The sequence below is a fragment of the Euprymna scolopes genome, chromosome 17 (genome assembly GCF_053919585.1).
Source record: "Euprymna scolopes isolate OS-2025 chromosome 17, ASM5391958v1, whole genome shotgun sequence".
Classification (NCBI taxonomy): domain Eukaryota; kingdom Metazoa; phylum Mollusca; class Cephalopoda; order Sepiida; family Sepiolidae; genus Euprymna; species Euprymna scolopes.
In genome coordinates, this window is record NC_136498.1 from 757,293 (window position 1) to 780,437 (window position 23,145).

At 37.9% G+C, this 23,145-nt stretch overlaps 1 protein-coding gene across 1 annotated transcript in view; it reads left to right on the forward strand.

The window, feature by feature from the left end:
• Positions 1-18,057: 18,057 nt before the first annotated feature.
• LOC145296645 (pancreatic lipase-related protein 2-like) overlaps positions 18,058-23,145 on the forward strand; it is a 69,827-nt gene continuing 64,739 nt past the window's right edge. Inside the window, exon 1 of the mRNA XM_080142575.1 lies at positions 18,058-18,273. Coding sequence (XP_079998701.1) covers positions 18,213-18,273 — 61 coding nt within the window. The 5' untranslated portion in view covers positions 18,058-18,212. The remainder of the gene's footprint in view (positions 18,274-23,145) is intronic.

Below are 23,145 nucleotides of genomic sequence, written 5' to 3' on the forward strand. Positions count from 1 at the left end.
TACCACACCTATACGGCCTAAGATTCACAAGGACGATACTCCATTAAGACCCCTTGTCAGTGCCCGAGGTTCAGCATGCCATCCATTGAGCCGATTTCTGGTAGATATAATCAACTCTATTATCGGTAAATCTCTATCATACGTCAAGAACTCAGCTCACTTCGTGGAAATAAAAAAAAATGCTCCCATTCATTCCAACCAGATGGTGAGTCTAGATGTAGCGACTCTGTTCACGAAAGTACCCACTGATGAGACTCTGGCAGTGGTACGGGATAAGCTGACATCGGGTGCCTCACTGAAAGAATGCACTGTCATCCCAATTGACAATATAATGGAGATGTTGACCTTCTGTGTAGAAACTACATACTTCGTGATGGGATCTGATATATATCGACAGGAAGAAGGTCTGGCGATGAGATCACCATTGTCCCTGGTACTGGCCAATGCATACATGAAATACTTTGAGGAAATAGCATTAGGATCAACACCACTAAAGCCAACAATATGGTTGCGATGTGTAGATAACACATTCATACTCTGGCCCCATTAGGAAGATGTTCAAACGTTACTAGACTATATGAACTCGATCCGTCTAACTATACAGTCCACAATGAAAAAAGAAAATAACAATAAATTATCGTTCCTAGATGTGCTGATAACACGCACAGGTCAGGGGTTTATGTCATCTGTGTACCGAAAGCCAAGTTTCATTGGACAGTATCTAAATTACAACTCCCACCATCCATATAATGTAAAGAAAGGAATCGCCCGGTGTCTACAACACCGAGCAAAAGCAATATGCAGTAACATCAGTACACTGCCATTTCCTTTCCGGATCCCTGCTCCGAACTTATGCTCGTGATCCATCATCTCATCTGAAGATGAGGGGCTCTTATGCCTTACACAACAATTTATCAGTCTGTACTATTGTCTATAAACTGATATCATCAACAATTAGATAAGCTGTTTTTAAATTTCCCCTCTTGACAAAATTGCAAACCGGAATGCAAACGGATTTTCCTTTGCGTTAGAGGATTGAACTGAAGCAGTATACTTAATATGTACAATACGTGCGTACTAAACTAAACAACCTTTGTTACCTATATACAATCGCCTATACTGAATCCTCATCGGCTCAAAGCTCTCTGTATCACAAGACTCTTAATTTTTCAAATCTTATATCACCAAGACATCCTTCTTAATTGATACAAGAATCCTCCTGAGCAGTTCAACATCCAGTGATCATATATCCAATCCTCATGAAATTGCTTATATCACCCTGAATATTACCTTAAATCTTTATTCTATCCCTAAGCTAAGTAGAACACCTAATAACACTCTAGTCAACTACTTTTAAAACTAGATAAACCCAGTTTCAATATTAGAAGTACATCGTCCCTCACCTTTACTACGGACTTGTGCAATAAGTCATGAAACTATTGTACCTAAAATTCCTCTCCAAACTACAAAATACTGCTGCTTGTATACTAAGCAAGTACCTCCTATAGATACTTTACCTCCAAGATGACTGCCTTGTCTGTTTTGCATGACAAACCTTATTATTTTTTACTTAAATTCTCTTTCTCCTGATCACTAACAAATCAAATCTGCTCTACTTCCTAAGTTGACACTAAACCTAATCCGTCTCACGTAACTTAGATGGGTCCTTGCTCTTCGCCCTTGACCTTAACAAACTCGTAAATCGATACCCATTAACACCTAAAATTTCCTAGGCATGCTCCCGATTATAACTCCCAACCCATAACCAAGCTTCTAAGTAAATACTTACTAGCCTTAGTCCAATACATTGACTTAAAGTAATCTATAATGAACAGTAACCATTAATATCTCTTTATTAAGAGATAGTATTGCAATAATTATTACACAAACTAAACCGGTACTCATTGAAATAAAAACTTCCGGATATTAAGAGAAAGGCGAAGTCATTCTCCTTAGTTGTAGTCTAAAGGCAACTTACTCAAATTGTCTAAAATTCCATGCATTCGTATACAATACTACTTATCCATCCATCTATACTTTAACTATACTTACAGAATATGCAATAACCTATATCTATCAGGTATAACTGTACTCCATATCAAATGTTCTCTTGTCTCTATACTGAGCATATCTAATCTTTCAGTCTTACTAAATGTCCGGTTTGGGCACCAAATCAGAATTTCTAATAGAAAGTAGATCATACTCTAACACTTTATCCAAATCCTAAACCTACTAAACCATATCTAACCATACATTCCTAAACCTACTAAACCATATCTAACCATACATTGCTAAACTTACAAAACTATATCTAACCATACATTAACTCGACTCTCTCGATCCAATACTGTAGCAAATTTAGCTGCTTCCACTGCATGAATTTTTACGTATACCCTCTCTCAGTAAAAATGAAAATGGACAGCATAATAATGCCCTTTTTAAACCACACTTGAGGAGTGAAAATCTTCTGTAGAAGCTAACCTAAATGCCCGATTTATCCAGGAGATATTAACCTAAATAACAAATAAATATTAACTACCCATGCGGGGTCGAAGAAATACCTGGATTAGGACCCAGGCGCGGGGCGAACCCCCTCGGAGCTGATGGACCCGTAGGTCTTCCCAGGCCATCCGTCTAGGAGAAGGAAAACTCTGAAACTAAACCTAGGGGAGGGAGGTCTCTTCAGTCCTGGACGACAACCTTCCTAGAGCTGGTGACTCAAACAAATCACCGGTTGGCAAACCTAAACTGCTTAAGGAGGAGATAGACTCTGTCTATCGCTCGGCTTTCATACTCCTTCTTTGCCTATTGGCCAGGCGTAGAGGTACTATCACAGGGACTCGCTTGAATCACCCAGTGGTTGACCTTGTTTCCTGACTAAGGTAATGAACGCCGCTTTTCCCCACTCCTGCCACATCCCATCCCCCTAAACTGGACACAGTGGGGTGCTTCAGTGCCATATATGTCAGTGCAGTTGGACTGGGCTGGCTTTGCCTAATGGATTGAGGGTACCGGATTGACAGTTCCTGGCTGCTGTTTCCGACTGATAGTACAGGAGCCCTAACTCTTTGGTAGCGCTTAGAGCGGCTGCTCCATCAACAGTTGTAAAATATCGGGATGTTTGTAGTGCCATGTCGCGCATGGAAAGGGACCCTGCACTCATCCCCGGTGGGCTTTCCTGAGGCCACAATCCTGTGGGTGAGGACAGCTGATGGTCTACTTGTATTGCATGTCTGGTATTCTGCACAACTACTTGTCCAGCACCCCCTCACTCATCCACCCTAACTGAAACTTTTAAATAAAATAAAATGAAATGACAGTTCAAGCAAAAGTTACGTTTAAACCAGGACCAAACTCAAAGAAAACCAACCTGCCTCCTCCCTTGAGGCTTGCATTTACTAATATCCGCGGGCTTAGAACTAACTTAGATGATGTTGAGTAATTTCTCCTTGTAAACACCCCGGATATCTTAGCATTAAGTGAAACTAACCTTCACTCCTCCATACCCTCTAACCACTTTAACATGCCTGGTTATCTCCCACTCTACCGTAAGGACTCGGACAGACATATGCATGGACTTGGAGTCTATATTCGAAACACCCTCCCCCTAACTAGAGAAATAAAACTAGAATCAGAGGGCCAGGCCTTTATGTGCTTCAGACTAAATATGCAACACAATATTAGCTACTTATATTTTCTCTACCGCTCTCCCTCAAACCAAGACTGTACCCTAATAAACAAAGTCTCAGACAGCATAGATATAGCACTCTCCCTCGATACGAGCGCACAAATACATGTATTTGGTGACTTCAATGTCCACCACAGTAACTGGCTAGGATTCTCAAATCACACAGACGTAGCTGGTAGCGCCACATATAGCTTCTCTATATCTCATTCCCTATCTCAGATGGTTACATTTCCGACACGTTTCCCAGACCAGCACGATCAACATGCCTCACTTCTAGATCTCTTTCTGACAACAGTTCCCAATGACTGTACAACAAATGCCCATAGCCCACTCGGGAATGCTGATCACGCTGTGATAATGGTAGAAATCAGCCTAAATTCTCGCCCTAAAACTGAAGACCCACTACTCAAAACAACGAGGTATTACAAAAAGGCTGATTGGGAAGCCATCAGGGAGCTCATCAAAGATGCCCCATGGCAAAATATCTTTACTCTTCCAGCGGAACAGTGTGCAAATGAGACCACTGAATGGTCCAAAACTGCTATTGAAGCACATGTTCCCGCACGGAAATACTATAGCAAGCCCCACTCCCCCCAATGGTTTACTTCTGCTTGTGCAGCTGCCATTTGTCAAAGGCAGCATGCGTTCCGCAGATTCAACCGACATAAGTCCAGCTCAAATAAACAGAAGTTTATAGAAGCTAGAAATAATTGTAAGAGAGTGATAGACACAGCTAAGTCAGATTACTCTGAAACCACCAGAAAGCGCATCGAAGCACAGAAATTAGGAACCCGGGATTTTTGGAAAATCTACAACAGCGTAGTTAATAATAGAGAGTCAATTATTCCCCCACTAACAAACAATCATTAGGTTGCTTGCACGGCAACTGACAAGGCTAATCTGCTTGCCAGTCGGTTTGCCTCAAACTCCACACTGAACTCGGTACACCACTCACTCCCTGATTTTCCTCTGCGAACAGACGCCACACTTGACGACTTGAAAATCACCCCTTCTCAGGTACATGCTATTATAAAAAACCTAGACACCTCTAAAGCATGTGGACCAGATCTCATCCCGGCTGTGCTATTAAAAAAATGCTCTGCCGAGATTGCTCCAGTTCTGTCCAAACTTTACAATAAATGCCTTAACGAATCTTGTTTTCCCGACTGCTGGAAAACCGCCTCTGTGGTACCAGTCTTCAAGAATTCTGGTGAAAGAACTGACCCACTAAATTATCGCCCCATTAGCCTCCTCCCGCTTTTCGCCAAAATATTTTAGTCCTTAGTTAATAAAGCCCTAGTCCAGCACCTAACAGCTGCTAAACTCTTGACTGACAAACAATATGGATTCAGGCAAGCCCGTTCAACAGCAGATATCTTAACTGTAGTTTCTGAACGTATATACCGTTCATTGGATAAAACAGGGGAGGGTAGAGCGGTGGCCCTTGATATATCTAAGGCTTTTGACAGGGTATGGCACGATGGTCTTCTAAGGAAAATTAGATCATATGGAATCACTGGAAGAATTCATAACGTAATTAAATCCTTCTTAAGTAATAGAAAAATCAAAGTTGTCCTCGACGGACGTACATCCAAACAATATGACATAAATGCGGGAGTGCCTCAGGGGTCTATCCTTGGACCTCTATTGTTCCTGATATTCATAAACGACCTCCCTGATAATATTGTTTCGGAGATGGGTATATTTGCCGATGACACCACTCTCTATAACAGATATGAGGGGAAAACAAATGAACACATATCCAAGAAAATGGCAGAAACACTAGAGGATGACCTCCAATCCGTAGTGGAATGGGGACAAAAATGGTTGGTCTCATTCAATGCTGCTAAGACTAAGCTTGTTTCCTTCAATAACTACAAGAAACCTTCTGTACCACCAATAGCAATGGCCAAGAACACATTGCCTGAAAGTACTTCTTTTAAACTCCTCGGCCTAACGTTTACAGGGAATATGAACTGGAATAGATACATTGAGAGCATTGCCAAGGCTGCTGCAAGGAAGGTTGGCTCCCTCTACCGTGCTAGAAAACTACTTACGCCTGCCAGTATCCTATACCTCTATAAGGCAACCATTCGCCCATGTATGGAGTACTGTTGTCACATCTGGGCTGGTGCATCTGCTGCTTGTCTCTCGCTTCTGGACAGGGTTCAAAAAAGAGTCGCAAACCTGATAGGTCCTGAACTGTCATCTAGGCTTCAACCTCTGTCCCATCGATGAGATGTTGCATCCCTCTGCCTGTTCTACAAATACTTTAATGGTGAATGCTCTGACGAACTGCAAACACTTGTACCTCCCCGACGTAACTACCCCCGACAAACCCAACAAGCTACTAAGTCTCATCCCTTTACAGTGGAGATCCCTAGGTGCAATAAAGCCTTTTACTCCAATAGTTTCTTCCCCAGAACTGCGGGTCTTTGGAACTCCCTTCCGGGATTCTGCTTTCCCAACTGCAATGATATGCAGAAGTTCAAGTGTAATGTTAACAAACATCTTTCTACTCTTCTCCCTTCATAATGACCCCGCTAATTAATTCCCTAATAGTAGCCCCCTGCTTCAAAGTGGCACTGTGCCTTGTTTGGGGTGAAAATTGAATAAAAAAAAATATCAAAAGGAGATGGACAGTTTAAGAGAAACCCTCCACCGAAATAACTATCCAGAGAGCATGACATCAGCTTCAAAAAATGTGGACCAAACACAAAACGACACCACTCAGAAACTCACCACGGTTTGTATACCATATATGAATGGCTTGTCTGAAAAACTTCAACAAATATGTAATCCATATGACATCAGGACAGTATTCAGGAGTGATTCAATTCTCCGGAAACAGCTTGTGAGAGTCAAGCCCCCTATAGAAAAAAAATCCTGACTAAGAACTGTGTATATGAAATCCCATGTAAATGTGGAAAACTATACAGAGGTGAAACGTGTTGTCCGTTGAAAGTACGATTAGAACATCGAAAAGCCGTAGTACGTGGAGAGACTGAAAAGTCAGTTTCATGTCTGTAGACTTAAAACTTACAGAGGAGTTGGTAAGCAACTTTTTAAAACACACACACACACACACGCATATATATATATGCGCTTATATAAATATATATATATATAGAAAGAGGTTTATGTTTGCTATAACATTTTTATGCAAATATTACGCAAGTATAAACCATATAGAGTATCTACATGAATATAATTACACGTAATAGTTAATTAAAGATGATCATCTCATTAGAAAACCGAAAAAAGCAAATAAGGAATTAATAAAAATGAATGTTAAAAGAATATGCAAATTAGTTATATCTTTTGAAGATGAATGCTATTCCAGGATGCATATATAATAAAATTGTATTTTCTTTTAAATAAATTAAAAAAAAAAAAATTAATATGAATAAGAACCAAAGTTTGCCCATCTGGGCACACTTGAGTCCTTGTACCGGAAAATATCCAGTAAATAAAACGTTGTTTAGTAAATAGTTATTTTTTTTTTTGCAGTTTTTACATTTTTTTTTGCATTTCCATACACTAAACATGGATATAAATGTCACTAAAACATCCACTGGGGCATAAGTTCCATTTCGGTACCTTACTTGCTTGGGTGGGTTGCCTGTAGGCTGAGATAAACCGCGTCACACACACAGACAGACATTAGGAAAATTTATAATAAGATATCAATGCACAAAAATCTCAAATTTATATGAGTATTTTTTTTTTTTTTTACATAGGCATAACCACTTCTTAAATTGTGATGAATGTGGACCTGGAGTCTTACGTCCTTAGGTTTTAGATTTTCCAATTTCTATATTTGGCGAGACTTAACCTCCTTAAATTCTCTCTTATAGGATATGTCCAGGTATTCTTGGATGCGGTTTTTGTCATCAATCTGAGATATACACTCCAGGAATGGGGCAAAGTTGTTTGAAATGTCGATCTGTAATGGATGTTTCTTCAACCGACTGTTGAGTAAAGATATATAAATAAATGTATGATATATTATGTTTTTTTTTATAAATATAATTATTCACTGACACATGTTTGTCATTTACAACTCAACAGAGTTGCAAAATCTAACGAAATTCGAAATCGGGACCACGATCACCTCGCACGCACATCTGTTTAGATATATCTCGATTTACGTAGATGTCATTTTATTTGTTTCTGTTTTTGCGATACGTTTGGAATAAATTCAATTATTTATACGAACGTACATCTTTACCTAAATGCGAATTGGGAATATATATATATATGTATATATATATATACTAGCAAAGGTACCTGTCGTTGACTGGGTTCAAAAACAGCCTACAGAAAATGGACTGTGATTGATGAAAGTATGATAGTTTATGAAAAAGAGGGGGTTGTAAAGAGATAGGTTTTGATACTCAAAAATTTTACCATAAGCAAAATATGATGAAAGTAAAGATAATTTTCGCGAAAATATATTTTTTATATCAATTTTTTTCCATTCGTAGCCAAGAGTGACCAAGAAAATAATGTTTCCTTACAAAGAGAAAATGTTATATATATAATAATATAAATGTACAAGAAATAAATGTTACCATAGTAAATAAAGGTTACTTTTATGGTAGAAAAGTTTATTGGTTTTGTTTTTAAGTAGTTTGTAAAATTTTTTTTTTTAATTCATGAACCTGTTTTAAAATATCAAAATTGCACCGACTTTGAAATGGAGAGCTCCGTTTTCAATTTGAAGGAGGGGCACCTGAACATTCTGTGTTAACAATTTAAGAGAGTTCCGTCAACATAAGCAATATTTATAAACATATTTTAATGTTTCCCGTTATTTTGTGCTTGAAGAATATTCGATTATGGCATGTATAGTTTATATAAAAATTCATTTAAGTGGTTATCGCCTCAAATTTTGTTTTAATTTCGGTTCACTGAAATTATTTCATGTAAAGAGCATTAAAAACTATTTCAAAACAACAAAATACATGAACTGAACTTTTATTGACTATGGTAACATTTGTTTCTTGCATATTTATTTTTTCGGGTAGTCGTTTGTTGCCTTTTCTGATAAACACTCCTATTAAATAATATCGACGAAATATCGAAAAACAAAGAAACAAAAACAGTTTTGAAAAATAATGAAGTTTTACTTACTTTAGTAAAATAATCCGAAACAGCAAAATGGGATATTAAAAAAGTAAACACGTAATTATTTTAGTTTTTTAAAGCAAAGAATCGATATAAATATGAATTAGAATAAAATGGCGCCCTTTTCAAGCAGAACAGCTTCGTTTCGGTTTTACAGTATTGAACGGTGTAGTATTTCGCCGTCGGATTCAGTGTTGTACTATTGTAATGTAAAGAACACGCAGAAAGGGTTGTAATCAACTGAATTATTTCTAGTGTACTGACAAAAAGAAGGCTTAAACATATATATAAATAAAAATAAAAAGGTTATGATAATGTTTTTAAAAAAGCACGTAATCACGTGAGCAGGATTTTTTTCCTTCATTTGACACGATAACAAGTAACGTCCTTATTTTTATTATTTATCTATTTTCGAAAGAGTGCCACGTGCAAGTGGAGAAGGAAAAAACAGAGTAATGCAAAATTTGTGTTGAGAATTGTCTTTTTTTTTGGGGGGGGCTTCTTTCACTTTAATAACAACGTAAATTTATGAGGTGAATTTATTCGACACAATATGATTCAACTAAAAAAATAAATAAAAGCTAACGTGAATTAAGATTAAAGTTAAGGTGTTATTGTGGACCCTCACCCCTTTTAAAAAACCTTGTTAAACTTTGTGACATATTTACATTCTATGGAGATCAGGCGCGAACGAACACCCAATAATTTTATTATACCATATTTCTTCAAACTGAAACATAATTATCAAAGCATACTAACGCAGATAGATACGAAAAGTCTTTATTAAAGTTTGTGCCTATTTCCATTCTATGGAGGCCAGGCGCGAACGCAGACCCCATAATTTTATTATACCATCCCTATTTAAGTTAAAACATACTTATCAAAGTATTCTTATGTACATCTATATCAAAAACCTTCATAAACATTTTTTTTTTTTGTAATTTCCATACTTTGGGGGCCAGGCCATACGCAGACCCCACAATTTTTATGAACCACGGTTCTGCCAGATCAAACATACCCATTCCTGATCCTCGATACATCTATCATTATATGTAATCAGTTTTTTTAAAATAGACAACCATATAGGAGCCTATTCGTGAGCGTACACACACACACACGCACACACACACACACACACACACACACACACAGACGTTCAGCTTTATATTATAGATGTATAAACAGATCATCGCTCACCCGATGTTATTCATATGGTGTGGTTTTCCGTGTTAAGGGTCGGGTATATACGGTGAAAAGGGTGGTAGGTAGAAATAATGGACGACTTTGAAAAGAATAGGTCATGTGATCAGAGGAAATGAATGAGTGATTTAGAAGGGGGTGGGCAATGAGGGTAGAAGAAAAAGAGGCGGGAAGATAAGAGGAATAGAATAATAAAGTCTGAGAAAGGGCCGCACGACGAGTGCGTGAAAACAAGCGTAGTAGTAGTAGTAGAAAGAAGAAGAAGACGAAGAAGAAGAAGAAGAAGAAGAAGAAGAAGAAGAAGAAGAAGAAGAAGAAGAGAGTAATAAAGAATGAAGAGGCTGCCTGAAGGTATTGGTGAGACACGCCACCTCAAAACAACCACTCGGAAACTTTCTTCTTGTGAAGTAGAAAAGTGGGTTTTGGGTAGGGGTAAGGGTGAATCCTTTCTTAGGGTGTACCGTTATCGTACGATTGGGTGTGTCTGTGTGCGCGTGCGTGCGCGTATGTGTCAGTTTGCGTTAATGTATACAAAGCGTGATCTGTCGAATGACGGAGTAAAAAAAAAAAAAAAAAAAAAACGCGCACGCACACACACACACAAACACACACACACACACACACACATGCAAGTGTGTACATGTACAGCGACCAACGACACCCATATTATATAAGGCAGGCAACCAATAAGAGCCAGCTTTAATATCGACACACGCACGTACAATTTAGATCTTGAAAATAATTAAATATATATAACGTAGTTTATAAAAGAATGTTAACATTCAAATAATACATATAATAAAATAAACAATAAAACACACACACACACACACACACACACACATATATATATATATATATATATATATATATATATATATATATATATATATATATATATATATATATATACACATACATGGGGGGGGGCAAAAATTACTATGAATGTGGAGTTGTTTTTCTCAGCCGACACCGTGTCAATTGTTTTGGGAACTCGAATACATTGAAGTCATAATCATAGTTAACACTATTATATTTTCCTTTTCAGAATTTTTTCCAATATGTGCAACCAGGAAAGACAAGCGTCAAGATATCTAGTCCCTGAAATCGGGACGCAAGTAAACGGGTTGCTACTGTCGTAAGAATACATACATTTATTAACAACCTTAGACCTTTGAATATAGTCTGCAAAATAAAATGAATCTTTCAAACAGTATTTACTGTAATATTTTAATACTGGTTGAAGAATATTTAAGATCTATTTTGCAACTTTATGCTGTGATGATCCTATCATAGACAAAATGGGCATTAAGGGAATACCTACTTTATAAGTTTTCGGTAAACTATACAATCTAAGACGGATCGATCCGGATTTTTCCCCCATACATAACACAACGTTATCTGTACATAATCTCAATTCCCATTCGTGTCGTTCCTCCTTTTTTTCACTCAGATCCCTCGATACAGCTTTAATAAAGCGAGGGCGAAACCGGTCAGCTGACTCCCCCATTTTCTTTTTCACCTTTTTATTCTTTTCACCCCGTTAATTTTATTTTAAACGGGGATTTTATTTTAGCATTGTAATCACGAATTTTCGTCTTCCCTTCATGATTGCATTATATATAAATATAAGCACAGAAAGGACAGATTATCAACCAGACACACCCAACCCCACCCCACTTCCACTACCTTTATCTGCCCAAATTGCACAAGAAAAATTGGGTCTAGGATTGGGCTCTATGCTCACCTGAGGACCCACAGAAGCCACAACGGAGGACAGTCTTACTCGGACACGAGTGACCGCCGATGATGATAATGATGATGATGATATATAAATATATATATATATCCACTATCTATCACAGCATTTTATATCTATTTATCAAACTATCTAAATATCTATCTATCAACCCACCTATCAACCCACATCAGTTCATATCAGTTCCTATCTGATGTTTACCCCTCAATGTGACAATCTTGCACAAAAAACAAAAAAAAACTGCGGTTTATTTTCTTCTTGTAAAATATATATGCCTATGTTTATATGTGCATTTTGGTCGTCGTGCGTGTATGTATGTATATATATATATATATATATATATATATATATATATATATATATATATATATATATATATATAACACATTGTAGGATGTCTATGCGGATCGAGCAATTTCCTAGGAAATATCCAAACGTTAATCGGTCCGTGTAGACTTACAATATTTCATCATTATCTTCATCGTGATGTCCTGTCTGGAACAGGCATTGACGGCTACGGCTCGCCATCTGTCTATCTCCCTCAAGGCATCCATGGACTTACTGTTTCTCATCATATTTGATGTTGCCCAAATATTCAGACTGTGAACGTTTCTCGCTATCATCCGCTGCTTTTTTTATCCATGATCTTCCCCGTCAAACTAATTTGTTCTCTCTCGCTTTTACTGTAGACATGGCGCATGAACCTCATTTGTCTTTTTCGTACCGGTCTTATTAGAGATATTTCTGTGTTTGCCATGTCTAATAATCCTTGAGTTGTGTTATTTTCTGTCCAGGATATCTTCAAAATTCTCTTCAGAAACCAAGTTTCAGGTACTTCTAGTCTCTTCCTCGTGATTTTTGGTGATTGTCCAGCACTCACAACAGTATAAAAGAAAAAAACATACGTACGTTCGGAGTATTCTGAATTTTGTGTCTATTTTAATGTTTCTGTTGTTCATGATTGATGACAATATCTTGAAGGCGACTTTGGCGGCGGCTATGCGACTTCATATGCGACTGTATTTCAGTAGTGCATCTTCCATCAGATGTGATCTGATACAATATTTACATAATTTCTTTTATAAAATCCCTATACATGTATTGAACTTAATTAAATGTACCCTATCTTGAGTTGAGCATATTGTGAAGTGAAATAAGAAACTGCTACTAGCGTATAACACAATATGCTCTTTGTATTAAACAAATGGAGCTTGGGCGTTTCGACAATATTTGATCATTGTAATTTCACTTACCCATCTTAGCAGCAGTTAAAGAGCGTAACAGTCAGAAGCGTCGACTGTCGCCTGGACGGTCGAGTTTTTCACAGTGGATTCAGCTAGACGGGTGTTTTTCGTGAAAGATTGGCGAGGGGGGGCAGAGATTGGAGTTCAGACGAGCACCTACCATAGAAATAACGATAAAACAAGTATAGGCTCGCAACGTCTCTTCTGTGGGAGAGAGGTTGCAGGGAAGAGAAAAGGGCATCCCCCACTAAGCCACGAAGTCTATTTTGTACTCTGTCAAGGCAGGATAGGCTGTTTTTAGCAGCTCCTGCCCAGATATGGCAGCACTATTCCATCCTTGGACGTATTTGGTTTTTATATAGATAGAGAATTGCATCAGTAGTGAGATATCTTTTGGAGCGGTAGAAGGATCCCACCATCTTTCCAGCGAGTAAAAGCGAGAGAGAACAACAGACTTGATGTACGTGTTCCATTTCAGATCAGGAGTAAAGGTCAAACCCAGAAGCTTGTCAAAACATGGGACTTCTCCTAGACGAGAGCCATCCATTTCAATTGATGTCTGATGGGGATCAGAGTGTTGATGATGTAAAGATTGGAGTTTAGTCTTAGATGCATTAAAGGTAACCAGCAACGCCCCCCCCGCACTGAACCACTCGTTCAAGATCAGAGGAGAGAGAATCAGAGAGAACTTTGTCATTTACAGCCTTTGATGTGTTGCCGTAGATGGTCGTGTCATCAGCATAGATGTCAACGAATGATTTAAGTGTGTTTAGGGAGATCATTGATGTAGATCAGGAAGAGAGTTGGACTCAGGATTGACCCTTGAGGTTGGGCTCAGGATGGACCCTTGAGGGACTTCAGTATTAATACTGCAGGCCTCTGATTTTTGTCCATTAACCACTACTCTTATGAGCCTATCAGAGAGAAATGATTAAATGACAGAGAGAATATTTCCAGTTATACCGTAGCTGGAGATCTTGTGAAGTAGGCCTTTATGCCATACCTTGTCGAAGGCCTTTGATATGTCAAGAGCAATTGCCCTGGAAAAGAAGCTTTAGTCAAGAGATTCACTAATCCTATGAGATATAACCGTTAGCACATCTATGGTAGCTCTTGCAGAACGGAAACTACATTGCGTGTCACTAAGAAGGTTATTTCTGCTGAGGTGGTTGACTATTTCTCTATTTAATATGGATTTCAGCAACTTACTCATGACACACAGGAGACTTATTGGTCTGTACTGAGAAGGAGATGTCTTATCACATGAATTCTTAAATACATGGCATACTGATGAGTTTTTCCAGGGTGTTAGAAAGCACTTCTCCTTAAGGCAACGTTTAAACAGTTTCTTGAGTATGTGAGCAAGTTCTGGTGTAAGCTTTTTTAACACTATAATTGGGATGCCGTCAGGGCGAGTAACTTTACTGGAATCAAGATTCTTGATTAGCTTGGCGACCTCATTCACAGATATTTGTATGTTACCTTGCGTGTTCTGTGTTATAGGAGGAAAAATGGGGAGTTGATGGCCTTCGTCGAAAAGGGTAGAATTAGCTGCAAAATTCTTGGCAAATAGTTTGGCCTTGTCTGACGCTGACGACATGACCTTTGGTCCGTTGATAAATGTGAGGATAGAACGCACACTTCTGTTCAGGATCCTATTTGTTATTTGCCAGAACTAGTTGGAACGATGTCGCTGATCAGCTACTTTGGATTTAACAGACTGGGCATATAGCTCTCTTGCATTGTTTATTACTCTTTTACAGTGGTTGCTGGCAGTCCTGAAAGCAGCTTTAGTCTCAGTGCATCTATTACGTTGGTAGCTATGGAAAAAGTGATTTCTGTGCGCGATAGCAGCAGCACATTCTGGGGAGAACCATGGCTGGCTGTTAGGTTTTTGTTGGAATTTTTTGGATGGTATGAATTGGTCTATGCCTACAATTAACCATTCGGTCAGATCTGATACTATAGAGGACACTTCCTTTTTAAACATGGAATGCAGAGGCAGATTAGATATGAATGTACGGAAGCTATCCCAGTCAGCCAGGGAGTATCGGTATACACTACGGTGGAGGGGTACTCTGGGGACTTATTACAATTCATTTTTATCTTAACTGATACGACGGAGTGGTCGGAGGATCCTAGAGGAGAAAGAACTTAACATGTACATAGCTCAGGAGAAGTTGAGAGAAAAAGGTCTAGGAGGCTTGCATATTGACCTGTAGTATCGGGCACACGGGTGGGCTCGCGAACAATCTGAGTGAGGTCATAAGCAATGTCAAAATCATGATAGAACCTCCCCTCATCGTCCGTCTTATTTGAGTCATTGAGTTATTGGGTCAGTCATTCCACGTTATGGACTTGGAAGTCACCACAGATGTGGATGTTAGCCGAGGGATGTGCAGACAGGATGTGGTCTTTTTTCTCAGATATGCTCTTAAAGATAGTAACCCCGCTGTTGTGGGACCGATAGAGGGCAAATATAAATGCAGTGGTGTAAGCAAGTGCAACCCGGAAGCACATATAAGGTAAATTAGGATCTTCACTAGAGATATTCCTGCCACATGGGAAGCCATATTTAATATAGTCACATATTCCATGCCCATGGCGATCTTTGGGGTCAGATTTAGATGTTAGAGTATCCGTTAATTATGAACTCATCTAGGGAAGTGGTCGGCCCTAATCCAGTTTCGCTTAGAAAGAATATGTCCGGTGTCGTCTCCTGTAATTGAGTTTCAACCCCTGGAAGGTTGGAACGTAGACCCCTGATGTTGGAGAAGGAGACATGGTAGTAGGGGTCTACGTTGGAAGATGGAGTTCTAGGTTTATTCGAGTTTTTTTTCTCTATATATTTCTCTCTCTCTCTCTCTTTCTCTCTTTCTCCTCCCTCTCTCTCTCTCTCTCTCTCTCTCTCTCTCTCTATATATATATATATATATAGTTATCCAAAGATACATGTTTCGTCGTCTTAACGACTCATCAGTATGGCTCTACGCATAGTGAGAATCGAAACCGAGCATCCAGAATTTCTGTTGCCGAGCCATTAGCTATTGGCAGTGGAAGATATTATATTGTATTGCATTGTATTATTCGTGATGCTTAAAATTCCAGATCCTCAGTTACCACCAAATTTCAAACTACAAGCGTCCTAGCTCTCTCGACTGGTAATTCGACCAAAAAACGTTCTAATCTCCCACAGAAGAGACGTTGCGAGCCTATACTTGTTTTATCGTTATTTCCATGGCAGGTGCTCGTCTGAACTTCAATCCCTGGTCCCCCCTCGCCAATCTTTCACGAAAAACACCTGTCTAGCTGAATCCACTGTGAAAAATTTCCCTCACTCTTTATCTGTGCCTAAATCAAAACGTGGATTCCATGAACAAAGCTTCTTTCTTAGAATTGCACGCCTGTGGAACTCTGTTCCGTCTGCTTCCCACCGGACTACAACTTGGATGTCTTCAAGTCCAAACGTTAACAAATTCCTAAAAAAAAAAAATTATAAATAGCATAGCATTCTCTCTTCCCGCGATATATATATATATATATATATATATATATATATATATATATATATATATATATATATATATATAATCTGAAAAACAAGAAAACAAAAATAAAAACTAAAAAAAAGCAAAACAACAGGCAATACACGCATATATGGTAGCTCCCTTTAGTCTTGACAGACTATGGGTACCCACTGTAAGGCTGCCTGCATGTGAAATTTTTGTGGCAAGAGTTACGCAATCCAGAACAACACTACTCCTAAGTCCGCACTGTTAAATAATAGTGGCAAGTAGCGGCTCAAGACGACTGGAAACAAATGCCAAGATAAGAGGAGAGCACATAGAGCGTCTAGACTTGCCAAATGGTCACCCATCTGGTACTAGCTAGGCTTAACGTTGCTTTACTTCGGTGATCTGACGAGAACAACCGGTGTGTCCACGTGAGTATGCCGTATATACACGCATATATACTCACACACTCACACACCTTCACACACACACACACATATATACATACATGGGAAAGTAATTAATAATAACGCAATTTGTTTACACATATGAATACAACAACACACACATACATGTGTTATTGTTATTGTTGTTGTTGTTGTGTGTGTGTGTGAGTGTGTGAGTGTGTGAGTGTGTGAGTGTGTGATTTGTCTGCGTTAGGTTGTTTTACCCGTGAGTGCACTGTTGTATGATCTTGAAAATGAGTGTGAGGAGGTGTAAAGGAGGAGTTATGTTTTGTATGGTGTGATTTGCCGTCTACTCTATAAAAGCTCAGTGAAAAATCGCAATTAACGAAATCGGCTTGAGAAGCCAAACTGAAGAGTTTTCTTACCAAGTGACTTATGCAGATTTTATTACAAAAACACAGAAAATTGAACAACAATAACAAAAAAGGACTAAAATAGAGAGAAGCGTAATAAGAAGAAAAATTACAAAACTGAAGCCTAAGGAACTTTAAAGCAAAAACAAGGAAAAATACACACATTTCTATCTATCTATCTATCTATCTATCTATCTATCTATCAGCGTGTGTGTACATTTATAAAGCTGACTCCTTTTTTAGAGAGGGAAAAGAGTATAATTAAAGCGGCAGATATAGAAATATAGTATGACAGACAATCATCACAATAATTTTTAGCGATATGTACATATATATATATATATAATAACTATATATCAGAAATCTTAGCCCCTAAAGTTCAGGAAAAAAAGAAAAAAAGTCTTATAATCGTACAAGGTTGAGAGATAAAGAAAAATAGGGGCCTAGAAGAGAAGAAAGAGAGAGAGAGAAAGACAGAGAGAGAGAGAAGTAAAAAGAGGGAGAGAGATAAATAGAGAGACACACACACATACGCATAAAAAGTAAAAGAGTGCAGACTGGTCAGTACTCGGTGGCGTGTTTTTTTTTTGTAGGTAAAGCCCCGCCGTGTGAAGACACACACACACACACACACACACACACACACACACACACACACACACACACACACACACACACACACGCACACACACACACACACACACACACACACACACACACACACACACACACACACACACTACTCCCTTTCTCCCCTCTGTCAAGTGAAACCCGGCCTCGCTTTGACATTTCGTTAATATCATAGCCAACTCGGCAGTTTCCCTGTCCTCTTTTGCCAACTAAAACCCCGTCGGTGAGGATGACGCTAACATGGGCTGTCATCTTAATATCTTACTTTGTCTATGGCTTCGTAACTCCAGGTAAGTTAACGTTTTTTATTCATTTTAATTCCTTTGCTTTTGCATTTTACAGCGACCTCTGACATTTTTATTGTTAATTAAAAAAGGAATTTTATTGAATAAACACCGTGTTCTTAGATTAAAAATACTTTCTAAATTTGTAAAGCAATGCGTTTTAATTTTTAAGTTATGTTTAACGCATCAATTCATGCTTGAGGTTAGATAAAATGAGGAGTTTATCAACATTCTCGAAAGTGTTGGGATATTTACAGCTTCCCGCCCCTTAAGATTATAACATCGAGAAAATGTTACATCAATTATTTTGAAGTTGGAAATTCCGCCCAAAACAATTACTTTTGGTTTACTCTTTAATTTGTAACCTATGTGCGTCAATATTTTATAAGAATTTTAAGTTATCGTAAATATTGATTGTGAGTCTCGTATCATACGTTTTGTAAATAAATAAGACGCTTATAAGTTTGCTCACAACCAATACTTGCTGAACTGAAAATGCACAAAGTAAATTGTTAAAAAATTGTAAAAAGAAATGTTAACGCAAATACGTCACAAATCCAAATAAAATGTTTCTAATTTTACAGCTGCGTTTGCTATCAATTCATATTCCTAATAATAACGTTTATGCGATATCGATTGAAATCTAAAATCTCAGATTATCTGGAAATTTACCTGTGCAATTTTTAGAGTGGGGGGGGGGGGGGTCATTTTTAACTATGTGAGCTTACTATAAATTCCAACCCACACCTGTTCGAAATTTCGAAAAGGCGGTAGTGGGAGAGATTATTTTGATTTGATTTTCGAAAAATGAAACAGAGAAACGATTTTATGTAACTTTTTGTTGCATGAAAAATTAAAGTCCCCTACCTCACCTCGATACAAGTATTTTTTTTTTTTTTTTTTGCAAAAGCTCAGTAGATGGTGGCTATATGCGCCCCCCTCCCTCGTTAAAAAAAAGGTTTTGGTCGAATATATTTTGAATTGAATTGAACACTTTCATTTTCTTTTTTTCTTTTTAATTTTCTCATATATTTGGCTTCCTTGCTGCTTATTTATTACATAAAGAGAGAGAGAGAGAGAGAGAGAGAGAGAGAGAGAGAGAGAGAGAGAGAGAGAGGGTGTAAGAAAAGAACCGGGCATAACGATTATTTATACAATATTTATAATGTACACTTCATATTTTATGAGGAACATTACGTTTACTTGCTGTTAATATTTTTTGGATTTTTCGATTCAAATATCGCTTCAATTCAGTCATTTATATATATATATATATATATATATATATATATATATATATATATATATATATATATATATATATATATATATATATATATAATCAGGGATGTACAGAGGGGGTTGCTAGGGGTACCCAAGCACTACCCTTTTTGCTCCTATTTTAAAAGCTCCCTTTTCAGAAGAATGTATTTTAGGCATGTGCCTCTGCCTCACCAAGTAGAGTGGACTTTGTGTTCATTACTATATATATATATATATATATATATATATATATATATATATATATATATATATATATATATATATATATATATATATTTATTTTTTTTGCACCTGCCATGAAAAAGTTCTCTGGACATCACTGGTATATCTCCCCTCTTTGGGTAGCGCACTGTCGTAAATGATCTCACCCGCTACTTAATTGGCTGAAAAATACGAGGCTCGCTGTTTGTTTGTAAACAAGCAGTTTTACCACTATATGTGGTGGACGAATGTTTTTTTTTATTTTATTTTATTTTATTTTATTTTTTTTATTATTACATTTTCACCCCAAACAAGGTACATTGCCACTTTGGTGTAGGGGGCTACTATCAGGGGCAACAACTACTGGGGTACTATGTAGGGATTTGGGCAGCAAGGTGTCGGTTCACGTTACACTTGAACTTCTGCACGTCAGTACTGTTGGGGAAGCAGGGACCTGGAATGGAATTCCAGAGTCTTGCGGTTCTGGGGAAGAAACTATTGGAGTAAAAAGATCTTTTACATCTAGGGACCTCTACAGTGTGGGGGTGGGATCTAGTAGCCTGTCGGGTTTGTCGAGGGTGCTCGCGTTGTGGGGGCACAAGTGATTGCAGTTCGTCAGAGCATTCACCACTAAAATACTTGTAGAAAAGGCAGAGGGATGCAACATTTCGTCGATGGGACAGAGGCTGAAGCTTAGATGCCAGTTCAGGGCCTATCAGGTTTGCGACTCTCTTTTGAACCTTGTCAAGGAGCGAGAGACTAGTAGCAGATGCACCAGCCCAGATGTGGCAGCAATACTCCATACATGGGCGAATGGTGGCCTTATAGAGGTACAGGATACTTTCGGGTGTTAGTAGTTTTCTAGCACGGTAGAGAGAGCCTACCTTTCTTGCAGCGGCCCTGGCAATGCCTTCAATGTAATTGTTCCAGCTCATGTTTCCTGTGAACGTTAGGCCAAGGAGTTTGAAAGATGGACTCTCAGATAAAGAGTCGTTGGCCATTGCTATGGGTGGCAGAGAGGGTTTCTTGTAATTATTGAATGAAACTAGTTTAGTCTTGGCAGCATTGAACGCGACCAACCACTTTTGTCCCCATTCCACTACAGATTGGAGGTCTTCCTCTAGTGTTTCTGCCATTTCTTTAGAAATGTGTTCATTCGTCTTCCTGTCGTGTCTGCCATAGAGTGTAGTGTCATCAGCATATATACCCATCTCAGAGGCAATGTTGTCGGGGAGGTCATTTATGAATATCAGGAACAATAGAGGTCCAAGGATAGAACCCTGGGGCACTCCCGCATTTATATCATATTGTTTAGATGTGCGACCGTCGAGGACTACCTGGATTTTTCTCTTATCTAAGAAGGATTTAATTATGTTAAGTATTCTACCAGTGATACCGTATGATCTGATTTTACTGAGGAGACCCTCATGCCATACCCTGTCAAAAGCCTTAGATATATCTAGAGCTACCGCTGTTTGTTTGAAATGTACATTTGTTGAGGTCATTTACGGTTCTAGGCCCAATCCCCGGCTTGGGAGATGTGCTAGTCTAGCCGCACTTATGAGTTGTGATACAACGAAACAGTACTTATGTGGATGACAACAAATATATATATATATATATATATATATATATATATATATATATATATATATATATATATATATATATATATATGCGGTCGAGTTTCAATCCTAGTTGGAGGCAGTTGCTGCGTTGAGCATATTGATGAGTGAAATAACAAACATTTGCTAGCGTACAATGTAATGCTGTTTGTGTAAACAAATAGAGTTTATGATGTTTCGAGTGTTAATTGTCGTTTGGGCGGCCGTGTTTCGATCCCCGTTTGAAGCAGTTCCTATTCCAACTACAGCGAAACAACCTGTGGATTTTTATATATATATGAAGAATACTACATAGATAAATATTAACTATTTGAACGCGTTTAGCACCACTTGGATGTAACGAAGGTTAAAATCGCGATCTAATGCTATGATACTTATATCTAGAATCCTTATTCCAATTTTGATCCAAATTTATTACACTCTAGAACATGCTTATAATGTTAGGTTTAAACTTCAGGAATCCTGCTTAATTGATGCCCAGTAACTTTGGATTAAATTTAATGCAAACTAAAAAATGTTCTCAAACCGGAAGTTGTGCCGTCCCTAAAGAAGAAGCATTCTGATTTATCAAAATTACCCGAGTAACCCGTTATGGGCGCCTTAGCCAGTAATCAATAGACTTACCCTACCCGAAAGACGGGAGGCGACAGCTAATAATTCCTCAGCAGCGAAAAGACTATTTCAAGAATGGCTTTTACTCTGTTGGCTGTGAAGTCGAACAAAAAAAATTGTATAAATAAATGAATAAATACATATACTACTTAAATTGTCTCTGAGGTCACACCCAGAGCGAAACAACCCACAAATACTCATAACTATTTTAGTATCAACTATTTGGATCGGACATCTACTTAATTTATTACCTGTAAGAGTTGAAGTCTAGTAACCTATATTTACGTTTCTTTGCATGTAGCTAAAACAAACCAGTCACATTAAGAAATCACTGTGCGAGATTAAAAGTTACACACCGCGCGTAAAACAAAATTGGAAGGATTGATACTTGCTGTTCTGCTTGGCCTATTAAGCCAAGTTATGCCGAATGCATTTATTTTGTTTATTGTTATTATTAGTTATTATTTACTAGCGGGAGAGGGGCCCTTGGCCGGTAGTAAAATACGCTTAAATATATTTTAATTCATGCAGATTTGTATTTATTATTACAGAGTTAATTTTCTATTGAATATTATATTGTACCTGGTTAAAAAAAATCACCTGGCTGCTATCAGCTAAAATCGAAACCAAATCTTTTAGTGCCCCATCCGTGTTCCCTACCGAAGCAGCTATCAAAAGATAGGTAAGAAATATTTAATATCAAACAACTTCAAGAAATGAATTGAATTTGGGCATGCGCAAAAAGAAATAGCAGTTGAAATAAATATTTTGCATTGCAACTTGCTGACACACACACACACACACACACACACACACACACACACATATATATATGTACGCGTTATTCATGCATCCAAACAAAATGTTTACTCGTTATGAACCATATAAACCATGATTACTATTACAGTGTTATGTGACCTGTAGTTTTAAGAGTTCATCGGTTAAATATTTTCACACATATCTACTGCTTTATTTATATAGATTTATATTTTTTTGACATGACAGGTCAATGTTTCGGGTAAAAAAAGAAAAGCTCGAATAATACTAAAACTAAAAACCCCTAAGTATGTGTTTATGTAAATTGGTAAATGTATACAGTCGGCAAATGTCAGCAAATGGCCAAGGCTGTTGATTTATGGCCCGAAGAAAAAATCCT